This window comes from Xenopus tropicalis, chromosome 5 (assembly GCF_000004195.4).
Source record: "Xenopus tropicalis strain Nigerian chromosome 5, UCB_Xtro_10.0, whole genome shotgun sequence".
In the NCBI taxonomy this organism is placed as follows: Eukaryota; Metazoa; Chordata; class Amphibia; order Anura; family Pipidae; genus Xenopus; species Xenopus tropicalis.
In genome coordinates, this window is record NC_030681.2 from 154343977 (window position 1) to 154357915 (window position 13939).

The 13939-nt window shown below is 42.8% G+C and overlaps 1 protein-coding gene across 1 annotated transcript in view; it reads left to right on the forward strand.

Annotated features, from left to right (window-relative positions):
* The window catches only part of garem2 (GRB2 associated regulator of MAPK1 subtype 2), a 50162-nt gene that overhangs the window by 16540 nt on the left and 19683 nt on the right, over window positions 1–13939 (forward strand). Inside the window, exon 2 of the mRNA XM_004914970.4 lies at window positions 7571–7711. Coding sequence (XP_004915027.2) covers window positions 7571–7711 — 141 coding nt within the window. The remainder of the gene's footprint in view (window positions 1–7570; window positions 7712–13939) is intronic.

Below are 13939 nucleotides of genomic sequence, written 5' to 3' on the forward strand. Positions count from 1 at the left end.
TTACAGTATGAAGTAGCCTAAACAGAAATAGGGATCCAGCAGTCACAAAGACTCCATATTACCTGGAGAACACCTTGAGATTAGGGACACAAGCCTCATCTAGTTACCCATCATGTATTGGTATAATACATGGTATAACTGTACCAGTAAAGGCCAAACTAACCTATATACTGTGAATTTGATAATGCAATGCTTCTGCCTGACATTAATGAAATACTGGTTGGATATCGGTGGTAGCAGTAAGAGAACATACAAAGTCGCATTTCCCTTGAGCTGTGACCTATTTGAAGTGTCGCTGCCACAGACATTTTTGAAGAATCGGTAATTACAGGTCTCTGGGAACTTGTCAGGAGCCTGACAGCCAGAGTCAAAGGGAGTCGGCAATAATTATATCCCCTTCCCACATATACACCGCTCGTTATTCTTAGCACTGTAGCACTTCATCACTTCATACTGTAGGACTTTAATACAGTTCCTCATGTGGTGGTGACCCCCAACCAAAAAATTATTCCTAAGACCACCGGAAATATGTGTTTTCCGATGGTCTTAGGCGACCCCTGTGAAAGGGTCGTTCGACCCCCAAAGGGATCCCGACCCACAGGTTGAGAACCGCTGCTGTAGGACTAAGTGGAACAATCCAGTGGCACATCAATTAAACATACAAACCCTAAAAATGAGGTGGGGGGTCTTACCTGCAACCCTTGCCAATTGAACCCCATAGTGTTGTTCCTCCTTTCAAGTACTTTTGGGGGTGGCATATATGTACGAAGGACATTGGATGAGTTTCCATAAACTGATTGGTTGTTACGTCGGCCTATGATTATGACATGGGATTTCCTTGCATTTTGGGGGAGGGCCTCTTTTTTCTGAAGACAATGGGCAACATGTAAATAGATAACACCTTATATAATACCTAGATGGGCCACCCATGTATGCAGCCAAACCTCATGTGATCCAGCAATCCATCAAGCAAAGCAAGTTACTGAGATTTCTACTCCAGCAACATTCATAGACCCATGGGTTTCCATGCCTACCAACCTTATTTTCATCTCATTCACTCAAGATGGGGCCCCACATTCTCCAACCGCTCGTTCCAGGGTTACATTACTCATTATCGTATCTTATTAAGTTCATATTTTGCTCCTTCACGGCAACCAGAAGTTATCATGGCAACCAAGCACCTTTAGGGAGGATTGTTAGACCCCCTCCGCACCCCCCATCCCTGTCATCCTGGGGTTACACAGCTTGGCAGATAATCCCCCACACTGTTTGTACAGAAGACAGCTTTCCCTTGCTGGATTTGGTCGAGCACATGAGAACAGGCTGTGTCAGTAACCATGGAAATACACTCTGAGCCAATTGAAAATAGAAAATCAAAGATAATCTGATTTAATGCAGAAAAAAGAAGCTAAAAATATGTCTGCTAATATGGTTAATATCCCATTAGGCTCGGTACCTGTCCTACTTACACAGGGTTGTCATCCACCAGTTTGGCCATATTTTAGGAGAGACCTGATTACACCTTCATTTTAAAGGACAAGTCATTAAAACCAACTTTAATTTCATAGGTGATCAAATTCTTTCATTATCAAGATGTCTAGGGTTCACAATTTCCTACAGTCAGGATCTTTGTTTATCAAGCTGCTTTGATTATGAAGATTGTGTTAGTTTGTTAGAGTATTTTTGATGATCTACAAGGGATCTTTAGAGATCACTGTTTTATTAGGTTAGAAGTTGTGGTCTTTGGGGATTCAAGATCATCAGGGATTACATTGGTGGACAAACTCTCTCTTGATCAAACTCTTTAGAAATTATGTTGTTTGGTGATCAAGTTTCTTGGAGATTACCTTCTTTAGTGATTGAGGTCTTTAGGAATCATGTTTTTTGGTGGGCATATTCTTTCATTTCACTGGTGATCAAGCTCTTTAGGGATTACATTCTTTGGTGGGCAAACTCTTTGGTGATCAAGTTCCTTAGGGATTTGGCAAGGTCTTTAGGGATAATGTTTCTTGGTGAGCAAACTCTTTAGGAACTATGTTTTTTTGGTGATGAAGATCTTTAGGTATTAGGGTCTTTTGGTGATCAAGTTTATTAGGGATTATGTTCTTAAGTGATTGAGGTCTTTGGGAGTCATGTTCTTTGGTGGGCATATTCTTTAGCAATCATTTCACTGGTGATCAAGCTCTATGGGGATTACATTCTTTGGTGAGCAAACTCTTTGGTGATCAAGTTCCTTAGGGATTTAGGGATAATGTTCCTTGGATTTGGCAAGGTCTTTATGGATAATGTTTCTTGGCGAGCAAACTCTTTAGGAACTATGTTTTTTTGGTGATGAAGCTCTTTAGGTATTAGGGTCTTTGGTGATTAAGTTTATTGGAGATTATGTTCTTAAGTGATTGAGGTCTTTGGGAGTCATGTTCTTTGGTGGGCATATTCTTTAGCAATCATGTTCTTTGGTGATCAAGCTATTTAGGGATCCCCTTCTTTGGTGGGCAAAGTCTTTGGTGATCAAGTTCCTTAGGAATTTGGCAAGGTCTTTAGGGATAATGTTTTTTTTTAGTGAGGAAACTCTTTAGGAACTATGTTTTTTTTGGTGATGAAGCTCTTTAGGTATTGGGGTCTTTTGGTGATCAAGTTTATTAGGGATTATGTTCTTAAGTGATTGAGGTCTTTAGGAATCATGTTCTTTGGTGAGCAAATTCTTTAACAATCATGTTCTTGGGTGATCAAGCTCGATGGGGATCCCATTCTTTGGTGAGCAAACTCTTTGGTGATCTATTTGGTGAGCTCTTTAGGGATTAGATTCTTTGGTGACCAAGTTCCTTAGGGATTTGGCAAGGTCTTTAAGGATAACGTTTTTTGGCGAGCAAACTCTTTAGGAACTATGTTTTTTTTTGGTGATGAAGCTCTTTAGGTATTAGGGTCTTTTGGTGATCAAGCTTATTAGGGATTATGTTCTTAAGTGATTGAGGTCTTTGGGAATTATGTTCTTTGGTGGGCATATTCTTTAGCAATCATTTCACTGGTGATCAAGCTCTATGAGGATTACATTCTTTGGTGAGCAAACTCTTTGGTGATCAAGTTCCTTAGGGATTTAGGGATAATGTTCCTTGGATTTGGCAAGGTCTTTATGGATAATGTTTCTTGGCGAGCAAACTCTTTAGGAACTATGTTTTTTTGGTGATGAAGCTCTTTAGGTATTAGGGTCTTTGGTGATTAAGTTTATTGGAGACTATGTTCTTAAGTGATTGAGGTCTTTTGGAGTCATGTTCTTTGGTGGGCATATTCTTTAGCAATCATGTTCTTTGGTGATCAAGCTCTTTAGGGATCCCCTTCTTTGGTGAGCAAACTCTTTGGTGATCAAGTTCCTTAGGGATTTAGGGATAATGTTCCTTGGATTTGGCAAGGTCTTTAGGGATAATGTTTCTTGGCGAGCAAACTCTTTAGGGACTATGTTTTTTTGGTGATGAAGCTCTTTAGGTATTAGGGTCTTTTGGTGATCAAGTTTATTAGGGATTATGTTCTTAAGTGATTGAAATCTTTAGGAATCATGTTCTTTGGTGAGCAAATTCTTTAACAATCATGTTCTTGGGTGATCAAGCTCTACGGGGATTACATTCTTCGGTGAGAAAGTCTTTTGGTGGGCCAATTCCTTAGGGATTATGTTTTTAGGGGATGTTTGGATTTGGCGTTTAGGGATTATGTTCTTTGGTGAGCAACTAGGTTTTTGGGTGATCAAGCTTTTTAGGGATCACATTACAACTCATTTGAGATGAAGGTTTTCCTTTGGTTATTAAGATCTTTAAGATCTTTGATCTTTGAGAATCGAGATTTTTGGTAACTGGGTTTATCTACCAACACACGGTTTGTTCATCAATTTTTGGTGAGCAAGTCCTTATCTGATTGTCTATGAAGATTCTCATTCATCCAGGTCATGATCTACAGTATCTAGTCTAAAACTACTGGACTTTTTCATCCGAGTGGCTTCTTCAGTTCAAATGACTGGTAGGGAATTCCCCGGTATTTAAACCCTTGATGGTAGTTCAGACACAGACAACCAATCACAATGGTTCCATTGAACTTATTCAGTTAGGTGTTCAAGATCAAGTTTTTTAATGATGAAAATCTTTGAGGAATAATTTACGAGAGGTTGGTGCTATCTTTCACTACTTGCCTACTAAAGTTGCATTTTTTAAGTCCAATGCTACCATAAAAGTATTGGTAAGTCTCAATTTAAAAAAGCAATATGGTTGTTCCACACAATATAATTGAATTGGTTATCTTAATGGCCAATAAGTGTAATTTCATTTGCAGTAGGGCAGTCGTACTCCTTCCTACAGCAGCTAAAGGGGACACTCTTCCTTCCATTTCCCATGTAAGCCTTCCTGCCGGCCAGCTGGCACAGTCCTTGAGTTTTTAGCCCAAGGGCTAATTGCTTGGATATTTGAAAACTCATCCCGAATGTGAACGCCTTAAGAGATAAAAGCAATCTACCAGAGTGTAAGGGCCATGACCCGTGGGACATTTAAGTAACGGCAATTAAAATGTCAGGTAGATCTCCATCAATCAGACTCACTACGTGCTTAGTGCAACAGTTATGGAACCATGCATGGCCGGGCAACATCAGGGATGTACGCAATTAATATAAATATGGATCTATGTTATCTTTAGATTAACTGCAGCTGAGAGGACATTTATTATGCCCCAATTACTTTTGCTGCAGAACAGCTTGATGGACGCGTGGCCCTTTTTGGCCGAGACAGCATCGTCCTACCGTGTCCCTAATGATGGTTCTTAGACTAAAGGCAACATGTACAACAGTGATCCCCAACCAGTGGTTTGTGAGCAACATGTTGCTCCCCAACCCCTTGGATGTTGCTCCCAGGGGCCTCAAAGTAGGTGCTTATTTTTGAATTTCTGGCTTGGGGGCAAGTGTTGATTGCATAGAACCCAGTGTAAAGCCACACAGAGCCTTCTATAGGCTGCCAGTCCACATAGGGGCTACCAAATTATGCCAATTATAGCTCTTATTGGCACCCACAGGAATTTTTCCATGCTTGAGTTGCTCCCCAACACTTTTTCCACTTGAATGTGGCTCACTAGTATAAAAGGTTGGGGATCCCTGATGTACAATATGTTTATATGGGAGCAAGGATGGGGGTATTCTGGCACCTCTGTTTTTGGGGCATTCCAAAATGCAGTTGCTTTCGTTGTGAGGAAACAGGACTCTACAACTGAAGCTTAAAGTGCCTTCTTCTATACCAGTGGTTCTCAACCTGTGGGTCGGGGTCCCTTTGGGGGTCCAATGACCCTTTCACAGGGGTCACCTAAGACCTTTGGAAAACACATATTTCCGATGCTCTTAGGAATAATTTTATGGTTGGGGGTCACCACAACATGAGGAACTGTATTAAAGGGTCGTGGCATTAGGAAGGTTGGGAACCACTGATCTATACAATATATACCCGGGGTCCTCAAGCTTTAATACATGTGAACCACATTCAAATGGACAAAGTTTTGGGGGGGCGACACAAGCATAAAAAATGTTCTGGACTGGCAGCCTACAGGCGGCTCTATTGGTCATTACACTGGGGTTTTATGCAGCTAAAATTTGCCTCCAAGCCTGGAATTCAAAACTGGGAACTTTCTTTGAGGTCATTGGGAGCAACAGCCAAGGGGTTGGGGAGCACCATGTTCTCCTGAGCCACTGGTTGGGCATCACTGCTATATAAGTACATAAGTAAGTACAAGATGCTAAAGTATACATGAACATGGGCTCTGTGTTGGTTTTGTTGGCTTTCTGTATATTAAAAGTTAGTTTCCATGCTTAAACGTGTTATTTGCCCGGTGTAAATAGGGGCCACCAAGGTGATGGTTTCCCAGGGTCTCCAAGCTTTATAGATGCTCTTGCCCTAGTACAGCAGTTCTCAACCTGTGGGTCGGGACCCCTTTGGGGGTTAGAACGACCCTTTCACAGGGGTTGCCTAAGACCTTTGGAAAACACATATTTCCTATGGTCTTAGGAATAATATTTTGGTTGGGGGTCACAACAACATGAGGAACTGTATTAAAGGGTCATTAAGAAGGTTGAGAAGCACTCACCTAGTATATCTGATGAGATTTTGGCTATAAGGATAGTACAGGTATAGGACCTGTTATCCAGAATGCTCGGGACCAAGGGTATTCCGGATAAGGGATCTTTCCGTAATTTGGATCTCCATACCTTAAGACTACTAAAAAATCAATAAAACATTAATTAAACACAACAGGATTGTTTTGCATCCAATAAGGGGTAATTATATCTTAGTTGGGATCAAGTACAGGTACTGTTTTATTATTACAGAGAAAAGGGAATCATTTAACCATTAAATAAACCCAATAGGGCTGTTCTGCCCCCAATAAGGGGTAATTATATCTTAGTTGGGATCAAGTACAGGTACTGTTTTATTATTACAGAGAAAAGGGAATCATTTAACCATTAAATAAACCCAATAGGGCTGTTCTGCCCCCAATAAGGGGTAATTATATCTTAGTTGGGATCAAGTACAGGTACTGTTTTATTATTACAGAGAAAAGGGAATCATTTAACCATTAAATAAACCCAATAGGACTGTTCTGCCCCAATAAGGGGTAATTATATCTTAGTTGGGATCAAGTACAGGTACTGTTTTATTATTACAGAGAAAAGGGAATCATTTAACCATTAAATAAACCCAATAGGACTGTTCTGCCCCAATAAGGGGTAATTATATCTTAGTTGGGATCAAGTACAGGTACTGTTTTATTATTACAGAGAAAAGGGAATCATTTAACCATGAAATAAACCCAATAGGGCTGTTCTGCCCCCAATAAGGGGTAATTATATCTTAGTTGGGATCAAGTACAGGTACTGTTTTATTATTACAGAGAAAAGGGAATCATTTAACCATTAAATAAACCCAATAGGACTGTTCTGCCCCAATAAGGGGTAATTATATCTTAGTTGGGATCAAGTACAGGTACTGTTTTATTATTACAGAGAAAAGGGAATCATTTAACCATGAAATAAACCCAATAGGGCTGTTCTGCCCCAATAAGGGGTAATTATATCTTAGTTGGGATCAAGTACAGGTACTGTTTTATTATTACAGAGAAAAGGGAATCATTTAACCATTAAATAAACCCAATAGGGCTGTTCTGCCCCAATAAGGGGTAATTATATCTTAGTTGGGATCAAGTACAGGTACTGTTTTATTATTACAGAGAAAAGGGAATCATTTAACCATTAAATAAACCCAATAGGGCTGTTCTGCCCCCAATAAGGGGTAATTATATCTTAGTTGGGATTCCGGATAAGGGATTCCATACTTGTACAATATTTAACATAAAAATAATAAATGCCCCCCCCATATATTTATGTCAGGATGCAACAGTGTTACTACTCCTATTATAACATTATATATATAACTGTAGTCCAAGGCTTAATCCCTATGGAATATGGATCTATTACAACTGTAAATTCATTCATTAACATACATTTTAACCCATAATTTCAGTTTTTCCGTTGCTAACAAACATGTTCTCGCCGCAGGGGAGTATGTGGACGGGGTGAGGGACGAAGATGCCATTTTGATTCATTCCTGCCGACAGTGGACGACGGTGACAGCTCACAGCCTCGAGGAGGGACACTACGTCATAGGGCCAAAAATCGACATCCCCCTCCAGTATCCAGGTAAGTACAGGGGGCCGGAACTTGAAAAATCTGAAAAAAAGGTTTTTATTTTCTATGTTTGTTGCTATGGTAACTGCTACTCTTGGTGCCCCCCCCCCCAAAGGCACAAACATATTTAGGGGTCTCTATCAGCCAAGAGCTGAATATATGGTACCTACTGGTCTGGAACCTTCTCCCCAAAGGAGTTTTTCCTTCCTTCTATGGGAAGTAATGGGATTTCACTATGTCAAACCAATTTCCACAATATTTGGATTAAAGGGAAACTACACCCCCAGAATGAATACGTAACCAACTGACAGTTTATATTATGTTAAGGGGCCTATTAAAGAATCTCCCCAAACTGGAATATATATATCAGTAAATATTGCCCTTTTACATCCTTTCCCTTGAGCCGCCATTTAGTGATGGGCTGTGTGCCCCCTCAGAGATCAGCTGACAGGAAGTGATGCAGCTCTAACTGTAACAGGAAGTAGTGTGGGAGCAAAAGGCAGAACTCTGCCCATTCATTGGCTGATGGGGCCTAGCATGTATGTGTGCCTTGGCTTGTTTGTGTGCACTGTGACTCCTATGATCCCAGGGGGCGGCCCTTAGTACATAAAATGGCAGTTTCCTATTTAGGATTACCCAATGGCACATACTGCTAAACAAGTATATTTATATGAAAATGGTTTATTTAGATGAAGCAGGGCTTTACATATGAGCTGTTTATGTGATATACTTTTATAGAGACCGACATTGTTTGGGGTTTTTCTTGAAGTCATATTGGAAAAAAACAAGCCTAAGTTGAATGAAAATCTTCATAGACATAAAGTCTAAGTTGAGTTAAAAATGTCAATGAAATCGGCAAACATTGACTTATTTTCCCTATTAGATGGGAAAAATTAGCTTTCCGGAGGCAAAGGTGAAAATCTGGCCCCACGCAGTACCTTAGAGCACATACTTAGCCTTAGATCAGTGCTAATTGCTGATTGGTTGCTGTGGTTACCAATGCGCCTCACAGTGTTGGGGTTCAGTTCCCGCCAGGCCACAAACGTTTATCTTAAAAATTGTTTTATACCACACTCATCAACACTTGTATGAATATAATATAAATATTCTCCAAAACTTGTAGAGTGTAAGCTCTTTTGGGCAGGGCTCTCTTCCCCTCCTGTATCGGTTACTGATTGCTTTATATGTTACTCCTTGTAGAGTGTAAGCTCTTTTGGGCAGGGCTCCCTTCCCCTCCTGTATCGGTTACTGATTGCTTTATATGTTACTCCTTGTAGAGTGTAAGCTCTTTTGGGCAGGGCTCCCTTCCCCTCCTGTATCGGTTATTGGTTGCTTTATATGTTACTCCTTGTAGAGTGTAAGCTCTTTTGGGCAGGGCTCCCTTCCCCTCTTGTATCGGTTACTGATTGCTTTATATGTTACTCCTTGTAGAGTGTAAGCTCTTTTGGGCAGGGCTCCCTTCCCCTCCTGTATCGGTTATTGATTGCTTTATATGTTACTCCTTGTAGAGTGTAAGCTCTTTTGGGCAGGGCTCTCTTCCCCTCCTGTATCGGTTATTGGTTGCTTTATATGTTACTCCTTGTAGAGTGTAAGCTCTTTTGGGCAGGGCTCCCTTCCCCTCCTGTATCGGTTATTGGTTGCTTTATATGTTACTCCTTGTAGAGTGTAAGCTCTTTTGGGCAGGGCTCCCTTCCCCTCTTGTATCGGTTACTGATTGCTTTATATGTTACTCCTTGTAGAGTGTAAGCTCTTTTGGGCAGGGCTCCCTTCCCCTCCTGTATCGGTTACTGATTGCTTTATATGTTACTCCTTGTAGAGTGTAAGCTCTTTTGGGCAGGGCTCTCTTCCCCTCCTGTATCGGTTACTGATTGCTTTATATGTTACTCCTTGTAGAGTGTAAGCTCTTTTGGGCAGGGCTCTCTTCCCCTCCTGTATCGGTTATTGGTTGCTTTATATGTTACTCCTTGTAGAGTGTAAGCTCTTTTGGGCAGGGCTCTCTTCCCCTCCTGTATCGGTTATTGGTTGCTTTATATGTTACTCCTTGTAGAGTGTAAGCTCTTTTGGGCAGGGCTCTCTTCCCCTCTTGTATCGGTTATTGGTTGCTTTATATGTTACTCCTTGTAGAGTGTAAGCTCTTTTGGGCAGGGCTCCCTTCCCCTCCTGTATCGGTTATTGGTTGCTTTATATGTTACTCCTTGTAGATTGTAAGCTCTTTTGGGCAGGGCTCCCTTCCCCTCTTGTATCGGTTATTGGTTGCTTTATATGTTACTCCTTGTAGATTGTAAGCTCTTTTGGGCAGGGCTCCCTTCCCCTCTTGTATCGGTTATTGGTTGCTTTATATGTTACTCCTTGTAGATTGTAAGCTCTTTTGGGCAGGGCTCCCTTCCCCTCTTGTATCGGTTATTGGTTGCTTTATATGTTACTCCTTGTAGAGTGTAAGCTCTTTTGGGCAGGGCTCTCTTCCCCTCCTGTATCGGTTACTGATTGCTTTATATGTTACTCCTTGTAGATTGTAAGCTCTTTTGGGCAGGGCTCCCTTCCCCTCCTGTATCGGTTACTGATTGCTTTATATGTTACTCCTTGTAGATTGTAAGCTCTTTTGGGCAGGGCTCTCTTCCCCTCCTGTATCGGTTATTGGTTGCTTTATATGTTACTCCTTGTAGAGTGTAAGCTCTTTTGGGCAGGGCTCCCTTCACCTCTTGTATCGGTTACTGATTGCTTTATATGTTACTCTGTATGTCCAATGTATGTAACCCACTTATTGTACAGCGCTGCGGGATATGTTGGCGCTTTATAAATAAATGTTGATAATAATAATAATAATAACTCTGAGTAATTATATTGCAGAATATAACCAGGAACACCTACAAATAGGAATATTGTTTATGTGATAGAATACTGTGCAGCCTCTGATCATGATTTCTTTCTTCCAACTATTCACCTTCTAATTTCTACTGTCAGGGTCGGACTGGGGGGTGAAGGGCCCACCGGGCCTCCCGCCCTAGGGGCCCTACAGGTGTCTGCGCCCATAGCCCCCCCGGAGGGGCCCCCCTAACCCCCCTCGCATGGCCCCCCACCCGATGTCCTACCCCGAGCGTGTAAATTTAACTCATCAGGGGAGGAGCAGTCGGGTAGGGGGAGCGTTCGGACTGGGCCGCCAGAGCCCACTAGAGCTGGGACCCACCAGGATTTTTTTTGGTGTCCCAGTGGCCCAGTTGGACCCTGTCTACTGTATATCTCGGACCTCCCGTCCCACCTTTCTACCATCCCCACAAAATGACTGGGAATTAACTCCTCGTTTTTGCCTATAAAAAACCCGACTCTCATTTGACCTTATTGTTCCTTGGCTGACAGTAATAGCTGAGATCGGCAGATCATGATCTTTGCACTCAGCTATTTTACTCTCTGATTCATTGGAAGGGAAAACCGCACGGTGACAAAGCCTTTGTTTTCCTGCAGGAACCTCCGAGCATCGACGACATATTAATTACAGGCTTTTATAGGCCGTCAGCAAGTGAGGCTCCCGTGTAATTAGATATCCGTGCCGTGACATAATACAAATAATATTACTCCTGGTAACGTTCTGTGTATGTGGGAACCAGATCAGACAGTGCTGGGGCTTTAGCTTTCATTCATACATTGGCTTCTTCATTCAATCTTCTCACGTTCTTTGAATTGACTTTTTATCTCTAAATGACACTGTTACACAGCAAATAATTCCCTCTGCCATTTAACCTTTTATTCTTGTACCAACAAATGTATTTGTAGCTGTAATATTGGTGTGTAGGCGCCATCTCAGTGCCTTGTGCCTGAGTCTGAGCTTTCAGCCAGCGCTACACATTAGAACTGCTTTCAGCTAACCTATTGTTTCTCCTACTCCCATGTAACTGGAGGAGTCCCAAGCCGGACTTGGATTTCTTACTATTGAGTGCTATTCTGATACCTACTGGGAGCTGCTATCTTGCTCCCTTCCCATTGTTCTGCTGATCGGCTGCTGGGGGTGAGGGGGGGGGATATCACTCCAACTTGCAGCGCAGCAGTAAAGTGTGCCTGAGTCTGAGCTTTCAGCCAGCGCTACACATTAGAACTGCTTTCAGCTAACCTATTGTTTCTCCTACTCCCATGTAACTGGAGGAGTCCCAAGCCGGACTTGGATTTCTTACTATTGAGTGCTATTCTGATACCTACTGGGAGCTGCTATCTTGCTCCCTTCCCATTGTTCTGCTGATCGGCTGCTGGGGGGAGGGGGGGGATATCACGCCAACTTGCAGCGCAGCAGTAAAGTGTGCCTGAGTCTGAGCTTTCAGCCAGCGCTACACATTAGAACTGCTTTCAGCTAACCTATTGTTTCTCCTACTCCCATGTAACTGGAGGAGTCCCAAGCCGGACTTGGATTTCTTACTATTGAGTGCTATTCTGATACCTACTGGGAGCTGCTATCTTGCTCCCTTCCCATTGTTCTGCTGATCGGCTGCTGGGGGGAGGGGGGGGATATCACGCCAACTTGCAGCGCAGCAGTAAAGTGTGCCTGAGTCTGAGCTTTCAGCCAGCGCTACACATTAGAACTGCTTTCAGCTAACCTATTGTTTCTCCTACTCCCATGTAACTGGAGGAGTCCCAAGCCGGACTTGGATTTCTTACTATTGAGTGCTATTCTGATACCTACTGGGAGCTGCTATCTTGCTCCCTTCCCATTGTTCTGCTGATCGGCTGCTGGGGGGAGGGGGGGATATCACTCCAACTTGCAGCGCAGCAGTAAAGTGTGCCTGAGTCTGAGCTTTCAGCCAGCGCTACTCATTAGAACTGCTTTCAGCTAACCTATTGTTTCTCCTACTCCCATGTAACTGGAGGAGTCCCAAGCCGGACTTGGATTTCTTACTATTGAGTGCTATTCTGATACCTACTGGGAGCTGCTATCTTGCTCCCTTCCCATTGTTCTGCTGATCGGCTGCTGGGGGGAGGGGGGGGATATCACTCCAACTTGCAGCGCAGCAGTAAAGTGTGCCTGAGTCTGAGCTTTCAGCCAGCGCTACTCATTAGAACTGCTTTCAGCTAACCTATTGTTTCTCCTACTCCCGTTCTATTTAAAGATTTTTCATTTTGTACTGGTTTTTTCTCTGTATTATCAGGACACATATACATGATTTATAGTTTTTGAATTATTTGCCTTCCCCTACTACCTCTTTGCAGCTTTCAAATGGGGGTCACTGACCCCGGCAGCCAAACCCTATTGCTCTGTGAGGCTCCAGTTTTATTGTTACTTTATATTCCTTATCTTTCTATCCAGCCCCTCCCCTATTCATATTCCAGCCTCTCATTCAAACTGCTGCCTGGTTGCTAAGGTAAACAATGACCCTAGCAATGACCCTGACAGAGATGCCAGATAACTTCGTATTATCCAGGTTCTTGGGTCTCAGTTACCATGGGCTGGGGCAGAGAAGCCAACCAGGAATCAAATATGGGGGATTGTTGGTCAAGGATATTCCGTACAACTCCCATGATGCACCTGATGGCTTTAGCTTGATGGTAATTTAACATCTGTGAGGCTGTAGGTTGCCCAATAGAAATAGAGATAATACTGAGAACCCAATCAGGTATCAAATGATAGGAGTGAGGCAGTGTCTCCTCGCATGAACTGTACAGAGAGGAAAGGGGTGATATAAGGCCCTGCCGCCACTTGTTATCCTTATACCCCCCGCCTACAAACTGCTTTATGACTGCCGGGATATTTTAAGAGATCTGAGCTCATTCCCATTGAGTTGGGACTTAATGAGAGATTTTAGTGTTCCATTCTGACAGTGATTCAACCTAATGAATAAATAATGTGAAATGTATCCAGGTCAGAGCGTGGGGGGGGGGGCGGCTGGGAGGGACGGGGGCGGCTGCTTGGGGAATCTGCTCCCTTACTTTGTAATGTTCATTCATAAAGGCGTATTGCGCCCCCAGGCACAGGGCGTTGGAGATGCCCCACCCTTATTATTACTTCTGTTGCTTCCTTGCATTGTCCTGAGGTATATGTAATGGTGATAGGGGGCAAGATGGAGACAGTAGGACAAGATGGAGACAGTAGGGCAAGACGAAGACAGTAGGGCAAGATGGAGACAGTAAGGCAAGATGGAGACAGTAGGGCAAGATGGAGACAGTAGAGCGAGATGGAGACAGTAGGGCAAGATGGAGACAGTAGGGCAAGATGGAGACAGTAGGGCAAGATGGAGACAGTAGGGCAAGGTGGAGACAGTA